This window comes from Cricetulus griseus, chromosome 2 (genome assembly GCF_003668045.3).
Source record: "Cricetulus griseus strain 17A/GY chromosome 2, alternate assembly CriGri-PICRH-1.0, whole genome shotgun sequence".
Classification (NCBI taxonomy): domain Eukaryota; kingdom Metazoa; phylum Chordata; class Mammalia; order Rodentia; family Cricetidae; genus Cricetulus; species Cricetulus griseus.
In genome coordinates, this window is record NC_048595.1 from 43,228,808 (window position 1) to 43,251,403 (window position 22,596).

At 49.1% G+C, this 22,596-nt stretch overlaps 1 protein-coding gene across 1 annotated transcript in view; it reads right to left on the reverse strand.

Annotated features, from left to right (window-relative positions):
- Window positions 1-5,045: 5,045 nt before the first annotated feature.
- Window positions 5,046-22,596, reverse strand: part of Dhcr24 (24-dehydrocholesterol reductase) — a 31,258-nt gene continuing 13,707 nt past the window's right edge. Inside the window, exons 5-9 of the mRNA XM_027402346.2 lie at window positions 21,262-21,525; window positions 16,339-16,482; window positions 8,874-9,071; window positions 8,335-8,513; window positions 5,046-8,249 (exon numbers count right to left, since the gene is read on the reverse strand). Of these exons, the coding sequence (XP_027258147.1) occupies window positions 8,096-8,249; window positions 8,335-8,513; window positions 8,874-9,071; window positions 16,339-16,482; window positions 21,262-21,525 (939 nt within the window). The 3' untranslated portion in view covers window positions 5,046-8,095. The remainder of the gene's footprint in view (window positions 8,250-8,334; window positions 8,514-8,873; window positions 9,072-16,338; window positions 16,483-21,261; window positions 21,526-22,596) is intronic.

Here is a 22,596-nt window from a genome sequence, read left to right on the forward strand (position 1 = left end):
GCTATGCAGCAGTCTAGGCTCCTGCAGGAACACCCAGTCTCCATGCATGGATGCTTCTGGAAGATCAACAGGGCCTCGTTCAAGGAGGAGACTGCTGACTTCCAGGCAGTGTCCAGCAATTGCAAGAGCCTCAGCACCCCAGAGTCAGCACTGTGGGCACACAGGTATAGTCAGAGGTGGGGCTGTAGGGCGAGTGACGACATCCTGAGATACCGCCCTCACTGTTTACATCAATGAGAGTTGAGCGTGGTGGGGGGAGAGGGTTGTTCCCAGAGAAGAGGGACCCAATGGATTCAGCCAACAGAACTCACATAATAAAACATGTTAGACACTCTGTTCAGAATGGTTTTTGTCTCAACAGTTGCTTCTCACTTGTGTCAAAGCGGCTGATGTAGAAGAGAACCTGTCTCTTATTCACAGAGATAACAAAATCCTCTATGTAAAAGCTGACCCACCGACTCTTCTAACTGGCCTGTCAGTTAATTTAGCAAGGTAACCGGAAATAAGATCAATCTATCTAGTAATTTCCCATGGACTGGAAATACAGTGTCACAAACTAGAAATTTAAGATGCCTTTTGTAATAGCCGGATAATCCTCCCCCAACCCTGCCTGTGGGGTTTGGAGCCACACATCATATAATCCAGCTTTTGTGTGGGTCCTGGGACTCATATAAAACAAAAATAAATCTTTTTTAAAAAGTTAAAAAAAACAACTGCAATAAGACTTTAAAAAGACTACAGTGTAGAATGAGTACATTAAAAAAATATTTTTGCTAGCTATTATAATTCTGGCAGTCACCGTCTCTATAGAAAAGGTGGGCAGATTTGAAATCCTTGCCATTGTAGGCGAGAAGTTCATTTAAACACTTTGCCCAGAGGTAACCTAATGAGCTTGTGTTATGAAAGTCACATGTGCTGTAGGATTTCCACCTCTTATAGGCTAGTCTGACTGCCAGGGCAGGCTTTACGAGAAGTCCCAGGGACACCACCCCTTCTGGGTGGAAGCTGGTATATCAGACTCCCTAGCTTCCCAGCACTCAGGCGGAACTGGTGTGTTTTACACAGGCTTTTGTTTTCCTGGTATAGGTGACTCTAGTTGCCCACAGGGCAAGCTGACTGAGCGTTCACTAGTGACCGTCATTACTCCCCACTTTCCTCGTGGTGTTTCCTTTACCTCCTAATAAAGGTAAAGGAACCTGGCACTCAGGTCCTTAGCCCAGGGTTGGGGTTGGCTTCTAGGAAAGGACATACAAAGATGAGCATTGATAGTTTTTCTGACATCCCAGTGGGTCATCTAGTTCACACCCTGGTTTGGGCACCTCAGGTTGGAGGCCACTCACTCTTCTATTCCCTGGCATTAGTTGCACCTATGTCTGTTTGTAAAAGGTTCCTTTGGGTGTGAAGCTGGTGGGAAGCTTCTTGTGCCTTTTGCCTTCCACCTGGACAGGGCCTTGAGCAAACGCTGAGTGATGAGGTATGTAACCTGGACCCTTCTGAGGCCTCCAGCAACACAGAGAGGACAGCTTGGAGGTGACCATCAGGCTGGATCCTGGCTTTGCCCACTGAACTCCAAACAGCTCCATGTTGATTATATGCTGACCTTTTCCTAAATGATTTGTTTTGGGAACAAAGAGCTTCATAGCCAGTGACACATAAACATAGAGTAGCCATCAATTCTAGTTGAATGAATGTCAGACACATAAATCTTACTCAAGTTGCATCAAGTTCTAGTATCTCTCTAATTGTCCAGCAATTTGCATCGCCTGGGTATGGAATTCTGCCAGGTTGTGGGAAGTCCTGAGCCGGGAGAAATTGCCCCTTTCAATCCATGCTATCAGACCCCACAGTGTGGACCACCCCTGATATGATGCTCACATGAAGGCAGTCCTAGTCCAAATCCTGGTGATGAGCTAGTGGGCTCAGTTTGGTAGGGCTGAGCATGACTTGTATGGCTGTGTGACACAGAAATTGATGTTCAGACTGGAGCACCTTCACGGAGGGTGTCCAGGACCTTTTCTCTACTAAACACAGAGCTGGGTTTGTCTTACCAACCGAGGGAGATAGTTGATCACTATGAACACCCTGCAGTGCTTTCTTGGGGAGTCCTCAGCACCACTGGGGCTGAAATCCAGGGCCTTGTTCATGCAAAGCCAATACTCTCCCTATTCTAGTTCTTGTTCCAACTTGACATGTGCTAGAGTCATCTGAGAAGAGGGAACCTCAACTGAGGAAATGCCTCCGTAAGATCAGGCTGTAGCCAATTGCGTAGGCATTTTCATAATTAGTGATCGATGTGGGAGGGCCCAGCCCATTGTGGGTGGTGCCACCCTGGTAGTCCTGAGTTCTATAAGAAAGCAGGCTGAATCCGGGTGTGGTGGCACATGCCTTTAATCACAGTGCTTGGGTGGTAGAGACAGATGGATCTCTATGAGTTTGAGGCCAGTCTGGTATACAGAGTGAGTTTCTGGACAACTAGGGATGAAAGAGAGAACCTCTCATTAAAAAGAAAAAATCAGGCTGAGTAAGCCAGTAAGCAGCACTCACTCTTCCATGGTTTCTGCATCAGCTCCTGCCTGCAGAGTCCTGCTCTGCTTGAGTTCCTGTCCTGGCTGCTTTAGATGATGAACTGAAAGTGTGAATGAAATAAAATCTTTCCTCCCCAAGTTTCACTACCACTAAACTATATCGTCAGTTCCAAGACAAAACAGTCTTGTTATGTTGCTCAGGGTGGCCTCAAACCCATGTGCTTGAGTGAGAGTCCTCTTTGGTATCCTGAGAGTAGTCAGGACCATCGGCATGCACCGCCATGCCTTGGGCCCCTTTCATTCAGAGTTTGGATCTTTGGTCCTCATCACTGTGAACTTCTTAGTAACTGTCCAAGCCTGAGCAAGCCTGGCTCCTGCTGTAGTTCTTTACTCTGAAGGGACTGTATCCAGCTTGGCTGTGGGAGTCCCTCCTCTTCCACTTATCTGTCGTTCAGCCCTTATTGGTCCACTCTCTTCCTAGACCCCTGCAGACTCATCTGGAGAAAGGGGTTTCAATCAAACTGAGGACAGATGGGGTGTAGAGTGCTGGGGGCTTACAAGGATGCAGATCAGACCTTTAAGAGGGGCTGTCCTGGACCTAGGGGCGAGGGGCCACCTCCTGCTGACCTTGAAGTCAGGTGTGTGCTGAAGATGTCTGATACACCATATGTTAGTTAATGTTCGACAGTTGGCTCTCAGAACAAAATGGGATTATGTGCCCGTGACTGTTAATTTCATGTGGTACCTAGGCATTTGAGTAAGCGTTACCTGGTCATTTACAAGGGTATTTCTGAGAGAGACAAGGCAATCCTGTCTTATTTAATGTGGGTAGATGGGTCTTGGCCAGTCAGCAGAAGCCTTGAGTGTTGTAGACTGAGTGAGGACACTCCTCTTGCCCAGTGGCTGGAGCAGGGACATCCACCATCTTTTCCCACCTTTGTGTTAGAATGGAAGCATTAGTTTCTTCCATCAGGCTGTTGTTATCTTTCAACCAAAACTGTTATCACTCTTCCGGGAGAGATGCAAAGAAACGCCAATTTGCTACAGGTAAAACATCAACAGACCAAACAAACTATCCTACTCAAGCTTATTAGGGTTCCTACCAGGAGCATAGGTACAGGGTTACTTAATAGGAGGAGAGTGACTTAAAGGCAGCAATATCACAGAAAAGTCCCATGCCAACATGGGAACTCTGAAAAGCTGACTGACTGACACTCCCCTGTCAACCTTCCATCTTAGTATTCCTCTTCCCACAGGAAGCTGGGAGGAGACGTGTGGGGTGGTGCCTGGAATCACAGGTTAGGTTCTGATGATAACTGCCTCTTTCTTCAAGGGAATGCTAATAGGCTTGATCTTGACAAGGTCTCTCGCAGGTAACCACAGATGATCTGATGTTATGACAGTCAAGGTCAAGTCATGGCCTGAAGACAGATTTCAAAACAAGCCATACCACTAGCTCTCCTGGGTCTCTACATCTAGGGCCTCCACAGCCTTCTGAGCCAACACCTTAGAATGAGCATCTCTCTCTTTCTCTCATGCTCTCTCTCTCTCTCTTTCTCTGCTGTTCCTCTGACTACACAACCACCACAAGCAAGCTTGATTTTCAGAGCTTTCCAGGTTCCACGGTGGAATGAGTGACTAGGCTACCCATGCCACTGAGCTAGTGGTCCAAGTGTCAGATATGACAATGGCTTTTGTATTGCCCCAGCCTGCCACTGTCCCCTCTCCTGACACTGTTCATACTCCTTCCTCAGAAGAGTCAGATTTGATTTGTGGGGTTCCTAGGAGTTCCAAGGTCATGCACATGAGGTCTCCCACTTTTGGCTTCCAGGAGGTCAGCAGAGAACAGCTGCTGGCCTGAATGTCTTCCTCTGACACACTCCAACATGTGGCCTACTTGACAGCATGATAAGGTCCCTTGCTTCTTCTCTGGCTGCCTCTTCCAGGTCCCAGTGTATGGTTCTTGGCCTCAGGCCCAGAACTAGAACTGGGGCATGAGAAGAGGCAACCCTGGCCAGAATGACCACCTAGAGTCCTGGTCCAACTTACTAGCGAGCTCTGACCCCAGCTGTCATACATAGTATCTGCCTAGACAGGAAATTAAAAAAAAGTCTTCCTTGGATCAGAGTGATGGGCAGAGCAGGATTCAGCTGGTTTGAGTGCTGTGTCCCCACAGAGAATGTGACTCTCCGACTGCCAGTGGCGTCCTCAGCCAAGTTCTACAATGCCTCCCTGACTAGGCCAAGGCCTTTCTTAGCTGCTGGGATGGTGCAGGCTCCTGAGAGACTCTGATGTGACTAGACAACTTGCACCTTGTCAGCCTCCATGCAACTCACCTTTATCTGTGGATTACCTCAGGCATTTTGTCACAGTGAAGGAAAGCTGACCAGCAGAAGGAACAGTAAAGCTTCAAAATAAAACCTGTAAACTGGAGGAGGGATTTCCTAACGGGTTCCTTGACGAGAGCTTCAGAATGAAGTTCACCCATCACACATGTTCTAGTAAAATGCCCACTGTATGTACATTGGTGCAAAACTTTATTGAGTTAAAACTTGACTCTCCTGACTCTGGACATTTAAGCTTCACAGCCCTGGAGGCAGTTGGGGTGAGCCAAACTGTGCAAACAATTGTCACACATCCACCGGGGCTCAATGGTAACAAAAGTTCATCACTTGCTTCAGTGACAGTCTGGAGCTGGTGGGCAGTTCCCCAGTGATGCAGAGACCCTCCTCTTTCCAGCTGAGGCCTTCCTGACCCCTGCCCTTTTGGCATTTGCATCCAGCTACTGTGGGGGAATAGCCAGACCTGATGGACTTCTGTTCTTGAGGATACAGCTGGCTGCAAGGAAGGCTGGGGAGGGTAGCATTCCGCTTTGCTGGACAGGGAGTGGTTTCCTCCTGTTTTTAGATGAGAAGTCTATATAGGAGCAATTAGCTTGTCAAAATTAGTTGGTCACAACCAAATGACAAAGCCAGGACAGCAGCCAGACCTCCTGCTGACATGTCTGGTACCTGAGGACAGTGCCCACCCAACCTGGCATCCTCTGTCTAGGACTCTTGCCACGACTTCTTCATTGGAACGACAGTGATACATTTGTTAGCTGCGTCCCCTGCCTGCATGTGTTCTCTTAGCTCATGTCTGTAGGTGTTTGCGTGCAGACAGGACATCAGAGCTGAGTGGCACTACCTGCTGCTGAGTCCTGGTCTGACTCCATACTGTGGTCTTCTGAGCAAAAAATGACAAAGACTAGCTTCCAGGCCATACTTTATTTTTACAGAAGTGGTGGCCCTACAGCCACAGGGACATGTGTTCTGGAGAGTAGGCACAGTGCCTGAGGCTGCGAGAGCCTGATAAGGGGGATTCATGCCTTCTCCTTAGTCCCCATGACCAAATTAAAAAAAAATAAAACACACACACAACACACTGCCACACCCATCCCCATCCCCCTCTCCTCCCTTCCAGTAACAGCCAATTCAGCTTTCTAGCCAGACAGTGGCTACAACTCTTGATTTTCCAGAAAACTTTCATGCAGCCAAGAAACCAGAGCCATGGAGGGGAGAGGCTTGCTTTGACTTTCCACATGCACTGTCCTGCAGCAACAAGCCACTGCATGGCTGGCTGATGACAGGACTAGCTATGTGGAAATGTGGGGACCCAGCTCACCATGCGTGGAAGACGGCCACTTTTCAGGCAAGACATTGGAGCCAAACACTAACCTGAGGCTAATGTGATTCAAAATCCCTTCCCTTCCCAGGTCCTGGGGAGTTTCTGTGGAGGGCTGGATTTTGGTTATTTAGAGTGACACACTCTGGCGTCACTGCCACAGTCCCAGTGGCTTTGGGATGGAGGCTTGACTGGTGGAATGATGGTGTGTCAGTTATCACACTAACTAACCTAGCTCGCATTGACCATTCATCTGCAGCAAGCAGAGTCATCAGTCGGCGAGGACAAGGATGCACACGGACCACCAGGATAGCCCATGTCAAGGATTCATGCTGTATAGGCAGCAAAGTGGAGACTACTTCCTTCAGAGGCCAAATGGGTGAGGTGGTTTCTCTGCCTTCCAAATGCTACAAGTGCAACAGCCTTCACTGTATCACAGTGTTACTGTGCAGCATGTCAAGCCCTCAGCGGCATCGGTGAGCATCCTTCAATTAAAAGTATGACTCTAAGGGTTCCAGCACCTGCCAGACAGATGAAAATGACATGGGAGCTGGCTTGGTGGTGGGAGGAAGGACTTTAGATGATGGACAGTCCCTAACTGTCACCTGGATCGTTTATGTTCCCCCAACTTCTAACACTAGGCTTTCTACTGTCTAACACAGAAAGGCTTCAGGAGCTCTTACATTTCAATGTGACATGAGAAAACTGCAGCTTAGTGGGGACTGTGACCAGCTCAGCTCTTGAATTCTGGCTTCTCCTCCAGGACTTGATTCCCCCTCGGACTCTGGGTTTTCAGCTGGGCCAGGCAGTTCTGAAGGTGGGGCTGTACAACCAACCACGCTTCACTAACAAGGCAGAAGGACCTTGGAGGCCCCTCCCTCTGGAACGGAAATGGAGCTAACTTTCTCTGAGCTTAGGATTTGTAAGGCACTGAAATTAACTAGAGCTGGGGGGCGGGGGAACAAAATGGGGGGAATGAGTGACCCTGGATGCTTTCCTTCCAACCCCAGGGAGGGTCCTCACAGTAGCACAGGGCGGAATACCCCTTTCTCACTCAGCGTGGGAACCACCCCTATGTGACACAGTCATGAGCATGTGCCCCTGTTGTGACTCAGGGGATTCTAGCGGAGGTTCAGATGGTGGGAGTCAAGAAAGAAAAGCCCAGGAAGGCCAGGCTTCCCATCTTGAGATGTCTTTTCCAGACCTGAGTGGGCTCAGTGATGGCTGGGGTAGCCCTCGGGCCTAAGCACACAGGAAGAAGGGGCAGGATGGCCCAAAGATGGCAGAGAGAACTTTGGACTGGACCTGGCTTTGGCACAGCACATCCTGGGCCTGCCTGCCCGTCATGTGGTCCCCGCAGAGGTCCAGGGGAAGGAGGAACCTCCTTTGCCCCCATGAAGGGCTCTTGTGGCTGATGCAGGCAATGCAGGTGCAACTTCAAGGCACCGCCTTCATCATGCCAGCCAAACCTGTGCACAGGTGACATGTGAGGTGTCTTCCTGGACTCAGTGCTGAATCCAAAGCATGAGTCAGGTGTGAGGTTGAATGGGAAGCAGTGGTAGTGGCTTCCACTCGGGGAGCTCCTCCCACACAACCGGCCTTTTATGGAGATGACATCCCACAGGTAGGTATTACCTCCTTCCACAGATGAACACGGGCACAGAGGGGCCAAGTGACTAGCCCAGAGTCAGAGTTGCACGGCTAATGAGTGACTAATCTGGGACTGGGACTTAGGACTGTCCGACTCCAAATCCCATGTGCTTCCACTTGCCTGAGCTGCCCTGGAGGCCATCAGGCTGCCTCGGGAATTTCTGGAGGGGTTTCTTTCTGAAATCTGGGAAAGCAGAGAAGCTGGAGCGAGGGAGAGCAAGTCCATTCCCATGCATCTGGCTCCCCAGGTGCCCCGCTCAGTGCCTCGCTGCCTTGCAGATCTTGTCATACACCTCAGGGAAGGCGTCCTGGCAGCCGAGCTGCTTGCGCAGCTTGTGGTACAAGGAGCCATCAAACATCTCCCAGAACTCCTCGCGGTTCATATAGCAATCAGCATATAACATCTGGAACCTGCATGGGAGGGAAGGGGTGAGGGGGTGAGGATGGACAAGGTGGGTGAGAGGGTCCCTGTGTCCCCAAAACCCAGGCCACTCACCCGTGCACACTCCGCACGAACTTCTCCAGCTGCCTCATGCAGGACCTGGCCTCGAAGTGCTTCACACGTGGCTCTCCATACGCCCCGATGTCCACATAGAGCTCAGCCTCATCTCCCTTGGGGTGCACCAGTCCTGGTTGGCTGGGCAGGATGAATGGGCACAGCCAGATGGGGTAGACCTGAGGGGCCAGGGAAGTAGGTTGGTCTGCCCTTTCCCAGCAGGCAGCAGGCAGAGGCCTGTCCCACCCACATCCCATAAAAAGGAGACTTTGAGTTTGCAGCCCTCACTAGAGGCTCCCAGCTGCAGCTTCCCCTCCAGCCCTGCCAGGTCCTCCCATTCTACCTCACGGGGCCACTCTAAGCAGCCCATCAGGCACCATGGCCCCTTTTCTTTGCTGCCCTGGCTGAGTGGGCCAAGAGCCTCATTTTATAGTCGGAGAAACTGAGACCCAGAGGGCAGATACACAAGGGTGGGGACATAGCTCAAGGGAGAAGGTGTGGGTCCCATGGGCCCATGCCCGCCTGGCTACCCTGCTTACGTGGATGTCATTTTGGAAAGTGTGCAGGGCCTGGGGCAGGCATTTCATGGGCACTAGCATGTCCTGCACCACATGGTGCTGCTCGTACAGCTTGCGGAGAGTCTCGCCCTGAGTCAGCTTCAGGAGTGAGATCTTGGGGGGCACCATCCAGCCAAAGAGGTAGCGGAAGATGGGGTTGTTGCCAAAAGGGATGATATCCTAAAAGACAGAGTGGGATGGGAAGAAGGAGCCATGGTCAGATCCTCTATCCACTCAGGACAAGTACTCCAGGGTGCGAGCCCCTAGTGAAAGGTGGAGGGGACTTTTGCCAGGTGGATCTGGGTTTGAGCCTCATCTCACACATTTACCAACTATGGTGGCCTTGAGCTAGTTATATAACTTCTCCGAGCTCAGCTTCCTTATCTGTGAAAAGTGACATGTAAGGCAAATAGAGATATTGTGACTGGTGCCAGGAACACAATGATACCATGGCTACCATTCCTGTTCTCACTATTAAGGTCAGAGTGGTTGGCATCCTATAAGCATTTGCTAAATGAATGCTGTCCAGTGAGAAAAGGGATGCCTAGAGAGCTTGAGCAATATTTCTAAGGTCATGTAGCAAGGACAGCTCTCACCAGGTGGGTGGAGTCTAGCTCCACAAGGAGTCTGTTGGCTTTCACACAGCCAACCATTCATTCACTTGTTTCTCTTGGTCTCCCTGGAAACCCTGATGGGTAGATGCTGACTTTCCTCTCATGCCCCGGGTGCTGCTGCTTCCTCACCACGCCCTTCACTTAGCCATGCAGAGGACTCCCTAGCTCACAATAGTCCTCCTAGCGCTAGGCCTTGCCGCCTTCCTAAGTCACCAGTGTGCAGAGTACCACTGAGGCCAAGGTGGCTGTCAGAGACAAGACATTCCAGACACAGTTCCTGTCCTGAGATGCTCACTCTCTTGGGAGTGGTGGGAAGAGGACAGAACTGGGACAGAGAGTCAGAGACAGCTCCCAAAGGTCCCCTGGAATAGGAACCCAAAGCAGTAATACATGCCAACTGCTGAAGGCCCAGTATCACACTCACACATCCCTGGAGTCAGAGCTCTCCTACGAGGATGCTTATCTGCTGTCCAGTCTATGAGATCCACACAGCCTGAGTGAGGCCACAGAGTCAGCCACTGAGGCCACATCTGCTCATCTGTGTGTGTCTATGACCTCTGTCTGAATAGGAGGACAGGAGAGTACCTGGAGAGACTCAATATTCCCCCAACAGACCTCTTCAGCCCTTCCCACAGACTGTGTGTGGCACTTGACTCTGTTGCCCAGATGTAGAGCCATTTATTTAAGCAGGTCTATGTGGACAGGCATTTAGATCACTCAAAGATTATCAGTGAAGCTCCTTTGCATATGTATTTGCCCATCAATACACACATTTGCTGTTAGGTTACTGGACACGGACAACTCTAGATCAAAAAGCTGTGGGTATCTTTAAGGGATCCTACTTGCACCATCTTGTATTCTGAAACTAGAGGTGAACACGGCTCTTCGCATGCTCGCCAGCAATGTGTTCCCACACTTCCAGATCTCTGCAGTTTCCCTGACAGGCGATCAGTGAGACACAGTGAGATGCCTGTTTCTAGCTCTCAGGCAGACTATGTCACCATTTTCAGGGCCGCTGGTTTGTATGAGCCAAAACTGTCAGCTTCAGAAAGCTAATGTTTAAACATCACTCTTCCCTGCCTCTGTCACCCTCTTACAATCCATCCTCTGACCCCTTAGTTACCTGGGGTCCCATAGCCCTGGCTTCCAGCAACCTCCCTCAAGATGCTTCGTCCTCAGGCTCCTGTCACCTTGACTGTTGCCTGCAACTGGCCTGCTACTGGCTACCTCTACTCCGGTAACTGGCTGCAGGACCCTAGGGATGACCAAAGGTCCCAGTAGTTCCATTCTTGTTCATGTTTTAACCACTCCTCAGACACTGGCTAACAACTGCTATGAAAATGGCCACCCCAACGGAAGGATGACATAGTCCTGCCCTAGGTTCTCAGGCCTCTCTTACTTAACATAAAGACCAAGGTCAAAATAGAATGTCCATGTACCGAAAGTAAAATAGTCTTATATATTTATGTATGTATGTATGTATGTATGCATGCAAATATGCATGCCTGTGGAGGTCACATGACAACTCTGGGTGTTGCCCTTGCCTTCCACCTTGTCTGAGTTAAGTCTCTTTGGTTGTGTGCTATCCTGTGTGCCAGGCTAGCTGTCTTAAAAGCTTCTAGAAATCCTCCTGCTCCATCACCCATTAGCAGCTCTGTTTTATAGATGTGGGCCATCATGCCTAGCTTTAAGTGGGTTCTGGGGATTCAAAGCCAGGTCCCTACTCTTGAACAGCAAATGCTTTACCACAGAACTATCTTTCTAGATCAAAGTATTGTCAACACAGTGGGTCCCCCATGCTCCCAACCCCATTGTGGTAGGGATTGAATTTACAGCCTCAGGTGTGCTAGGCAAGCACTGAGCCCCAGTCCCAGCCCCGATCACTGGGCCCCAGCAAGTGCTCTTATACTTAAAAGATGAATGGTAAAATCCCATGCTAATAACTCAGAATGATTCTTTTACTTATTATGCAAATATTTATGACAGGACAAAAGGAAAAGGCTCTATATTTTAGTACTTTTAAGGGTACTCTAGATTTGCCTTGTGCACCAGGCTCCACAGGTTACCTAGCTGGCCCTGAACTTGGTGCTGCTTAGTGGGGGAGGAAGGAGGGAGAAGGGGAAGGAAGTGCTTGAACCAGCCAGGCTAGACCCAGTGAGGGGTGGACTGACTCATCGCCCAGAATGTAGGTTGACCAGGTTGTTCTTTCAAAGACTTTTTTTTCCTACAGGGATGAAGGTGGAGTGAAGGCAGCCAATGGGAAGGAAGGTGTATTGGTGGGAAAGCCTACGTGTTTCTTATCAGGAAGGTCTCAGCTTCTGAAACTTCTGTAACTCCGCCTAGCCGGGTGTTCCACCCACTTCCCCAGGGACTCACAAACTGGATTCCACCTCAGAAACCACCTTTGGCAGAAGGGAGTTGCCTCACACAGGCCAGGAGTCGAGGAAAGAGCCTGGTCTAGGGGCAGAGGTGTGGATAAAGTCCATTGACCTCAAAGGGAACAGCATTCTGAAGGCCATTTCTGCCTTCCTGTAATGCACAGCTGGGCTTTTGCGGTTGCCCAGTCCTGTTTCCCTATCGCCTTGAATTTCTAAGTCCCAAGAGTATATAAACTGCAGGTAAGCAAACACGGGCTTAAAACACCTGTTCTTCCAGTTCCTGCCTGTGAATGAAGGCAACTTAGGACAGTGTTTCCTCAGCCACACAACATGACAAACTTCATTTTGAGCACAGACTGTGAAGCAGTTAAAAATCTATCTACCTCCTTAGGAGATGGGACTCCTTGGCTGGGGTGGGGTTGACTAAATGACACAAGGTGCTAACACTTGGGACATGGTGGGAGTGGCTGGAAACCATGACAGGAAAAGACACACTGCACGGGGGAAGCCAATTGCTCTGCTGACAGGCAGCTCAAGCAGCCTGTGTGGCCTTGAGTAAGGGCTTCCTCCATCCATCACCCACCCCCTCACAATCATGGATGCCTCACTGCGACCCCCTCACCCCACTTTCACGGCACCCCTCAATGAGGCCTGGATTACTGCACTCACCCACATTCATGGTTCTCATCACTGCGTCCCCCTCACCCTCACAGACTCCCTCCTGGGTTCTCATTCACCCTTGTACATTGCAGCTCAATGTACTTCACCGAGTCTGGGACCACCGTCACCTTCATTTGCACTCCTATTTGGTGGTTTTAATACCCCAAAATATGATCTACCCACACTCTGGTACCCCAGCTCCCCCGCCCATTTGCCTTTATCTTCCAGCAGTCTTATCTTTCGCTGAGCTCATCTACTGCTCTCACGTCGTATCTCAGAACTGCTGACAACATTATCACCATGGCGATCTAATCTCTGAGCCAAACAGTTCCAGTGCATCTTTTCTCAGAGCCATCCATAACTCACTCACTCACTCACTCACTCACTCACTCACTGTGGAATGGATCACTGCGGTGCTCTGTTGCAGCAGAACTCAGTTGCTGGAGTGTAAGTATCATCTAGTTGGTCCTTTAAGAATGCTCCCCGAGCCCTCAGACGATCAGTGTTTACATCCATCTATTCCACAGTTCCTTCTGTTCAACCTCCCCTAGAGGTGGCCCACTCTACCAACCTGGCACCCACTGTCACAGTGTAAAAACCCACAGCCACATGCTGGCCTTGCTGTGAGTTCATGGTCCCCAGTCTCAGGAAGCTGAATCCCCTGGCCGTCCCAGTCAATGAACTTCCTATTCTGTAAGGGACAATTCACATATCCCCCTCTCAAGCTGTCACCACGCCCCAGCTGAAATTCCTACTTCTGATTTCATTGAGAAATTACAGACAACCAGAAGGGAATTGCTCAACTTCCCACCTCCCAACTGTCCCCAACTTCAAGTGACTGTTCCCTCCTACACATGTTACCACCATGAGGCCACTTTCTCAGCTGAGTCAAGAAGCCATCCCAGTGTATAAATATCTCCACCCTATACTGTCACTCTCCCTATCAGCCCCAGGATACATAACCATGACATCACCTCTCCTTCTAAAAACAGAGAAACAATATTCTTTCTCTTAGTCCTAACATCCCTGAAGTTTCTGTGTGCGTGTGTGTGTGTGTGTGTGTGTGTGTGTGTGTGTGTGTGTGTGTGTGTGTGTGTCCCAATTTTGTGCCTTTAAGTAACCTCTGAAATTGGTTTTCACAATCCCATTCTTTCAAACTCAGTCTTCCAGGGGTTATCTGCTATTCAAAGCTGACTCTATCCCTGCGTCTCACTTAGCACCTGACACTTTCCTGGAGGTCCCCCAGGTTCTGGCTAAGGCACCTTCTCTTCTGCTGGTTCTTCTCCCAGGGGCTGTAGGCGACCCAGAGCTGGGCATCTTCATGTTCCTAGTATTGTGGCTTTAAATATCATTTCTCAAAAAACAAAAGGCCAGGTATTGTGGAACAGGCCCATAAGCCCTGCATTTGGTGTGGGGGGCGGTGGAGGCAGGAAGAGAAGTTCGAGGCTATTCTCAGAGACACAAAGACCAGCATGGGCTACGTGAGACCTTATCTCAAAAAAAAACAAAACAACCAAACTCAAACAAAAACCTCCAAACTCAAAAGCATTTCCCTGTCACCAATGCCTATATTTACACAAGTGGCCATAACCTTGCTGAGACATTCTGGTCCTCACACTCATAGGTGACTGGGGACGAACTCAAGACTCTACCTGTGTGCTCAAGAAGTACCTTCAATAGATATGCTCCAGGCAGAATTTCCAGTGTCGCTTGCCATACTCTCCTCCCCCACTTCCTGGTGGTAGTTAGGGGGCCTCCTTCACCTAGCTGTGGCGTCTCCAACCTTGAACTCATGCCAATCTGTCTGGAAATCCTGTAGGTTGGCTCAACTGTCACAGTTCCTCATGCTGCTTTTCTCCTCTGCTGCCTCCCAGACAACAGTAATGTTTCATCTCTTTTCCCATGATCACTTAGCCCCCAACCTACCCCTCCCACTCTCCTTCCAGCTACCAAAGATATTCTTTAAGATTAAAAATAAAAAAGTAGGACACACCACTTTACTGCTCAAAGCTCCCACTGGCTTCCTCTCACACCCAGAATAAAGCATTAAGTTCTCACTTGACCTACAAGGAGCCATGTGACCCAGTCCAGCCTGTGGCTGTTGTGTGACCTCATTCTGCACCCTGGCTCTAGCTCAGCAAGCTTGCTGTGTTTCAGACACATGTAGCCTGCAGGGACAACAGGACAGTGAGGTGCAAGAGACTGCAATTGACTCGTGCCTTACACATGAGGTGCAAAATGTTCAACCTAAACGAAGGAGCCATATCCTTGAAGCTCCTGGAGGCAGCATGGATTGGGAGGTGGAGAACAAGGGTCTTCCTGGTCTGGCATTTGTTAATAAATTCTTAAATATGACAATGAACAAGATAGATAAGTTGGACTTCATTGCCATGAAAATCATGTCCATCAACAGACACTGCCAAAATTGGGAAAAGCAATGTGCAGGACGGGAGAAATATTTGCAAATCGTGTGTCTGATAATGGTTTAGCATCCAGAGTGTGTGAAGAACACATACATCTCAACAACAAACACAAACAGCCCAGGGAAAAATGGACAAAGGCTAATGAGACGGCTCAGTGGACAAAGGCACTCGACGCCAATCCTGATGATCTGAGTTTGACACCTGGGACCCACAAGGTGGAGGGAGAGAACTGATTATTGGAAGCTGTCCCCTGACCTCCACATGTACATCATGGCACATGTGTTTTACACACACACACACACACACACACACACACACACACACACAATGAATGGATGAATGAATGGACTAAAAATTAAAAAAAAAAAAAGACCCCACAATGTCCCACAAGCACTTGACACAATGCTCAAGGACAGCCAAGGCTACACACAGAGAAACCCCATCTTGAGAAACCAAAAAAATCAATAAGGAACTACAAGCAAACACCACAGTGATACCACTGCCCATCTGAGGACGACTATAACAATAATAGCTTAAATCAGAAAATAAGTACTGGCCACAAGGGAAAATTGGAACACTGCCAAATGAAGTAACAGTATAACCATTGTGGGAAACATTTTTGGCAGAACCTCCACCAGTTACAGACGGAATTACCATAATCCAGCAATTCCACTTCTTACCTGTGTATATGGATGAGTGTGTCCCCAAAAGAATGTGAAAACTGTTTACTTGCTCAGGGGGCATGAGGGTTCCTTGTGGTACAAAGAAAACAACTGGGACCCTGTAGATGTGGAGGCTACACAGCATCAGGTAGTGCTGGGCTCCCTGAACTATGTGCCAGACACTAGTCAAGTCTCCTGGCTCACCACTGGCCATTCCTCTGCTCGGAGACTCTCCTGGAGGGTGTGTGTGGCATGTCCTCCTCAAGTCCAGGTCCCACCTCATGTGCCCTTCTCCTAGGGACTTTTCCTACTTCTTCACTTCACCTTATACAATGGTGGACTTACGCTCACCTCAAGGCTGAACTTGACTCTCCTCTTACCCCTTTGCACAGCCCTTCCCCCTCCCTTTGCTTGTACAGCCTTTCCCCCTCCTTCTCTCTCCCCACAAAGAGCTAGAATCCCTGTTCAGCAAGGATAATGCATCCAGAAAGATAAAGCCGGTCTGTCTTCCCGAAAGTATGGCCCCACTCTCAGTGTTGAAAGCCAATTTCTCACTGCCGGTGGCTGTGCCCAACCCGACACACAGTAACTGCTCGCCTGGACTGTAAGGACAAGACCATTCCTTCAGCAAAGGGACAGAGAACTGTGGCCACAATATGAATGGCCCGCTGTCCCAGAGGAGCCAGGGCCCTGAGAGAGCCAAGCCTCACCTGGAGCTCCCAGAAGATGCTACGCGTGTGGCGGTGGTAGTAGTGCCTCAGGGGAATGTACTCAAGGCCCTCACGGTTTGTCTTCAGGTAGTTCTCCACATGCTTGAAGAACCATGGCTTGTAGTAGCTGCCAATGCTATTCAGCTGAAATGACAAGAGGGCATTGTGATCAGAGAGTGTCAGACCGCACAAGGGAGCCACCAGGGAGCAATAGTGATCCGGCCACTGTTCAATACCCTTGGCCTTTTCCAAGCTCTGACATGTCAATTGTGGCCTTGGAGAGTTCAGAGCCAGGAGCCTTGGGCACAGCAGGTACTCACTCTCCAGCAGAGAGCAGACAGATGCTCAGTGACCTTAGCACTGTGCACAGGGCCACATAGCCGGCTCTGGAAGTCTAGGAAATTTAGTGGCCCATCTTAGTCGGTGTCCTGATTTGAACACAAGTCAGTGCTCACGGGGTCAGTGGTAATTCAAGGCTCAGCACAGGTTAGCTTCCTGCTGCCCTCACTGAGCCAGTGTGGATCACCCTCATGCAACCCACAACTCCAGCTCCAGCCAACCATGACACTTTCTTGCTGTTCCCAGACTTGGCTCCAGTCCTCTGTGTTCAGCACTTTCCCCAGAGTCTCCCTCTCCTGGAGGGATGCTCACAGGCTACATGTTCTGGCTCCAGGCTGTGTCCTCCAATGCCTAAATGACACATTGAACTGTTGTCTTACAGCTCTCAGAGGTCCAGGCCTTGATCTGTCTGGTTCCAATAGAGGGTGCTGGGCTTCTCAGACCCTAGCACCCTCTCCTCTCAAATGAATTCTGGGCAGATTCTCTTGGGTGGAGAGTAGTACCTTCTAGGGCTGGGAGGCTATGCTTTAGCTGTGTGAATTGGTGAAGGCTACTCCCTAACCCTGTTTCCTGCATATGTGAATTAACAATGAAAATATACATTTTCTAACTAACTAACTCTCTATGTATGCACACATACATACATACATACATTTATTTCAGGGCTTTACTTCTCAAAACAAAACCACAAATGAAAACCAGGACCATACCACACTGTGTACATACTGTGTGCCAATTTTCTCTTCCCATGTACAAGCCATGAGGTTGATCTTTAGCCTGTTTGTTTCACTTTCTATATGAAAAGATATTGATACTGCCACCTGGACTGGCTGTGTAGGTCAAAACGCATAACACAGGACACACCTGGCATGGGCATGGTCTGCAGTGGTCCTCAGCATCAGTTCCTCACCCTCCCACTGGCTGTCAGCCTCCCCTCTGCAGCCAGCACCTGGCACTTCTCTGGGTACCACCCTCTTGTGGAGCCTTCTCTGAGACAGGCACTCTGTGGGGAGGAACGTGGGAGCCACAGAGGGCTGGAGAGTTCTGCACAGAGCCTGTTTGCCCAAGCTGGCTTCCTTGTGGATAGTGAGGCCTCTGCTTGGTAACAGAAGGGGACCGAAACTCAGCAGCAGACGGAGCAATTTGATCTAAGGCAGCTGAGGCCTGGCCACTTGCCTGGCAGTGGCATCCACTGTGTAATTAAGTCGAAACTTGGGGTGCCTAGGTCCAAGGTCTTAGGGAACCACTGCACTAGAGAAGTCCCGAAATGATAAAAAGCCAACCTAATCACCACTCAGGACACACAGCAGCTGGGAAGGCCAGGAGGCTGTAGAAGCTCATTTCAGCTTTAACATATCCTGAGAGAGCCACTCTCACCTGGCTGCAAAGTGGGTTACACCCTCACAAGGAGCCTCACCCTGGTTGGTGCCACCAGAGGACCCATAAGAGTGACTGGCTGGCTTCTAAACTGGGATGCTTGGCTCATTAAACAGCATCTACTACTCTCTTGTCCTAGCTCAGCTAACAATTCGTGTCCCAGTCTTGCTTGTTATGGCAAAAGCCAAGAATCTCTGGCCCCTGTGCTTTTCTGCCACTTGGCCTGGAGTAGCTCTTGGAAAGGTCTTGGGGCCTTCGTTCCCTCCTCAGGAAACACAGGGATCGGGTCAGGTGTCCAAACATGTTAAAAGTTGAACAAATCCTTTTTTAGTGGTCATCACTTTGATGGCATCTAATCCATCAGACAATGGTAAAGTTATTTTTGTACGGCAGGTGGCTTCTCTCTCCCCTTGGCCCCTCCCCTCAGCTTTATGCTGTGGACACCTCTAAGGAGTTGCCCGGGACAAGCTGGAACACCTCTGGACAGGCGATTAGGGGTGGGGTGCTCACAATGACTAGGCTCAAGGCCAGGGAGAGCCAGAACACTTTGGCTCCATGGCTACCTCCCTCCAGACATGTGTCCCACCAGGAATCAATGGCTTGCTGTTAAACTCTAGAAGCTGGGACTCAGGGACCCACATGAACTCAGAGCCAGAGACCAGAATGTAAATCTGCTATGCTTACTGGGCATCTCCAGGAGTCTCTGTCCCTCCCTGGGCCTCATTTCCTAATATGCAGAGGGGATTGTTCTACATGATTTGTGAGTCCTTTTCAATTATTGTAGTTTACCGAGACCTGAGTCTCATATACAGTAGGTAAGCACTCTACCACTGGGCTAAACCCAGTGTTTAATTGGAAACCCCCCTTTCCAATTAAACAAAACAAAAACAAAATTTATTTTGTGTGTGTGTGTGTGTGTGTGTAACAGAGGACAACTTATGGGAGTTAACTCTTTCCCTCTGCCATGTAGGTCTCAGGTATCAAACTCAGCCTTGGTGGGAAGTACCCATATCCACTGAGCCATCTTGAGGCCCCCAATTTTATTTTATTATTTTTAAAATATTTATTTATTATGTACATAGTGTTCTGCCTGTATGTATGCCTGCAAACCAGAAAAGGGCACCAGATCTTACTACAGATGGTTGTGAGCTACCATGTGGTTGCTGGGAATTGAACTCAGGACCTTTGGAAGAGCAGGCAGTGCCCTTAACTGCTGATCCATCTCTTCAGGCCCGAGGGCCCCTCCAATTTTAAAACATTTTAAGTTTGCAGGTATAGATCAAGAGCCTTAAGAGATGCTTATACTTTGGTATAATAATTCTACTTTAAGATATTCTTCAAGTTCTTACTGCTCCACTAATTAAATTAAAAAACAAAACTGGAAGCAACTTAAAATTTCCAACTGTGGACAGTATTTTTTTTTTTTTTATAAGCAACAGACAGGGTATTTGATCAATGCACTGTTGTGCAGACATTAAATCAATGGAGGCATCGGAGCACAGGACATTTACCCACTGGACAAGACAAATTTGAAGAGGTGATCATAGATAAAGGTAGACAAACTAGAAAACTCAGCAAAGATGTGTTCAACCGTGAAGTAACAAGAGAGCTACAAAAGAAAGAGGAACTATTTTTAACCTTATCAGATTGGCAAAAATCAAAGTGTGATACTCTCACTACAGTTGGCAAGAACGTAGGGGAAAAGGCCTTCAGCCACCTGCTGCTGGAGGCGGGCATGAACACGACCAATCCATTGAGGGCTGTGCGGTTTTACTCACCCGTATTTAGGGTGCTTACACCTGGGCTCAGGATTCTATGATTCTATTTCATTCATAAAAATGCTGGTACAAAAGGACAAGAAGAGAGTCTTAAATCAGGTCAAGGACTTACATTTAACCAAGTGGTGAGGAACAGGATAAAATCAGGACACATCCAACCACATACACTGAGAAATTCATGTGGAATGCACTGTGGAAGTGGTTACCGTGTGTGTGTGTGTGTGTGTGTGTGTGTGTGCGTGTGCGCGCGCGCGCGCGCATGCATGTGTAAAGAAATGCACCTTAACTTTCTTACATGTTCAACATTGCCATACTAGTTTATCATTTAAAAACTTGAAAAAGGTTTTATGCATGCATTAAGTGGGTGGGGGGGGGATAAATGAGGAACAGCTAACTTTGGGTCAAGTGTGTACATGGGGTCTTTTACTTGTTCCTACTTCTAGGTCTCTTACAATGAGCACAAATCCTTTCTGAGTGGAGAAAAAAACTCTACTATTAGAAATTACTTGGTCATGCTGGGCAGTGGTGGCGCACGCCTTTAATCCCAGAAGCTGGGAGGCAGAGGCAGGCAGATCTCTGTGAGTTTGAGGCCAGTCTAGTCTACAGAGCAAGTTCCAGGCCAGGCTCCAAAAGCTATGAAGAGGAACCCTATCTTGAAAAAAACAAAATTACTTGGTTGCCAGGCGTGGTGGCACACACCATTAATCCATACTTGGGAGGCAGAGGCAGGCAGATCTCTGAGTTTGAGACCAGTCTAGTCTACACAGTGAGTTCCAGACTAGCCAGGGCTGCACAGTAAGACCCTGTCTGAAAATAAACAGACAAAAAACCAAAACAAACAAACAAACAAACAAACAAAACAAAATCAGAAGCAGAAATGACAAGTATATTACATAGTTGACTCACAGTTGTAATTCCAGAACTTATACTCAAGAGACTGAGGCAAGAAGATGGCTATTAGTTGGAGGTTAATCTGGGTTACTCAGTGAGTTCTAAGACAGCCTGAGCTAGTATGTAACCATGACTGAAAAATAAATACAGATTAAAACATCACACACTTGCCACATATAATTAAAATACATTAATAAAATATTAAACATTGTATGGTGAAAGCTGAGGGTGTGCCCATTTGGTTTGGAGGAAGTTTCAAGGTAATTGCTTAATCTGGCCCCTGCCATCCTCTGGAAATTTAAATTAGCCCTCGGAGCATCAGTTTCCTCATCGATGACACAGGCTGTCATTAGACATTAGGTTTTGTCTACCACACTCGGGGAGCACATGAGAGGCAGGTGGCAGGAGTGTAAGACACAGGACTCTTGTGGTCCCTAACACAGCTCTGAAGGAGCCTGTTCCTTGAAGCCTGGTGGGCTGCCACAAGAGGCAGTCTAGAATAGGTCCAGCCCCAGCCCATCTTTATCCCCTGACTTACCTTGCTGGGTTCTACGTCATCCGTCATGACCCCTGTCATGATGACAGCCTCATCTAGGGAGTACAGCAACCCTTCCACAAAGTGGTTCTCCAATCGCTGGGACTCATGGGTGAACTTTTCACAGATAGCCTCCAGGCCCCGAACTGGCTCAAATCGCAGCTTGACGTACTTCTTGGCAGGGATGATACGGATCTCGGCAGCCACCAGGAAACCCAGGGTCCCACAGGACCAGGGTACAGCATAGAAAAGGTCTGAGTTTTCAGACTGTGAGGAAGAATTGGCATGTGATGAGAGCCTGACCTCTAGACATGGTCAAGGACATAGCGCCCAGGCCAGATTCCTGCCATTGCTATCTTGAGCAATGCACATTATAATGTATATTATAATCGGTACTCAATTTTCCCTCTGCAGTTTCTACTTCATATTTAACCTCCTACTGGTCCCTGTATCAGGGATGCTCAGATAAACAGCATCCAACACCTACTACTGAGGCCTAGCCTCTGAACCACATGCTGCCTGGGAAGGCCATGACCAAAGACCCCAGAGGGAGGACGAAGGGGCAAGCAGGGGCACCAGTGCAAGCTAAATGAGCTAGATTCCTACTAGAGTTGGGACAGCCAAGAGGCATGAAAATGTGAAAATGCCCCCTCCTGAGCTGGCACTAGAAGCGACAATGCCTTTCTTGGTCCGCTTCGCCTTATTTGGGAGCCTTCTGAGAGGTAAGGAGCACGTGGCTCTACAAGCTGACCCGCCCCAGTCAGAGTTCCCTGGAACGACAGCTGCAGCAGCCGGGCTCAGGCAGGATCTCCCAACTCCAAAGCAGTGTTCTCCCACAGCCCTGCTCAGCCCTGAACATCTGATCCCACTGTCCCACACACGGATACTGCCTTGGCCATTGGCCACTCTAAGTTAGATTCTTTACATCTCCAAGAGCCCTTTTCCAAAAACAATCCAGCCTTGGGCTGGTTTACCAATAGGCCAGTTGTGTGCCAGCTCTACTAACCTGCATTGCCTGGGTGGTAGGCAGGACAGGGAGCATGGGGACAGGGGACCAGACAAGGGAGCTCTGCGGCATGCAGCAGGAGCCTCTGCTACAGCAGGACTCTGTCAACCAATCCCTTCCCTGGTCTACTAGCTCATCTCACTGTCCAGATCATAGCGGCACAAACTCCCAAAATTGCACCCCTGGCTCCACGGCAGGAACCGACACAGCACCTTCCCCCTTCAGCTCATACAGCTGTCAAAGGAGGAACCTGGCCTCAGAGAAGCCTTTGTCTCCTTCCTCTCCTCAGGTGCGTGCATAAGAAGATGCACTGGACCAATGTGACATATTTC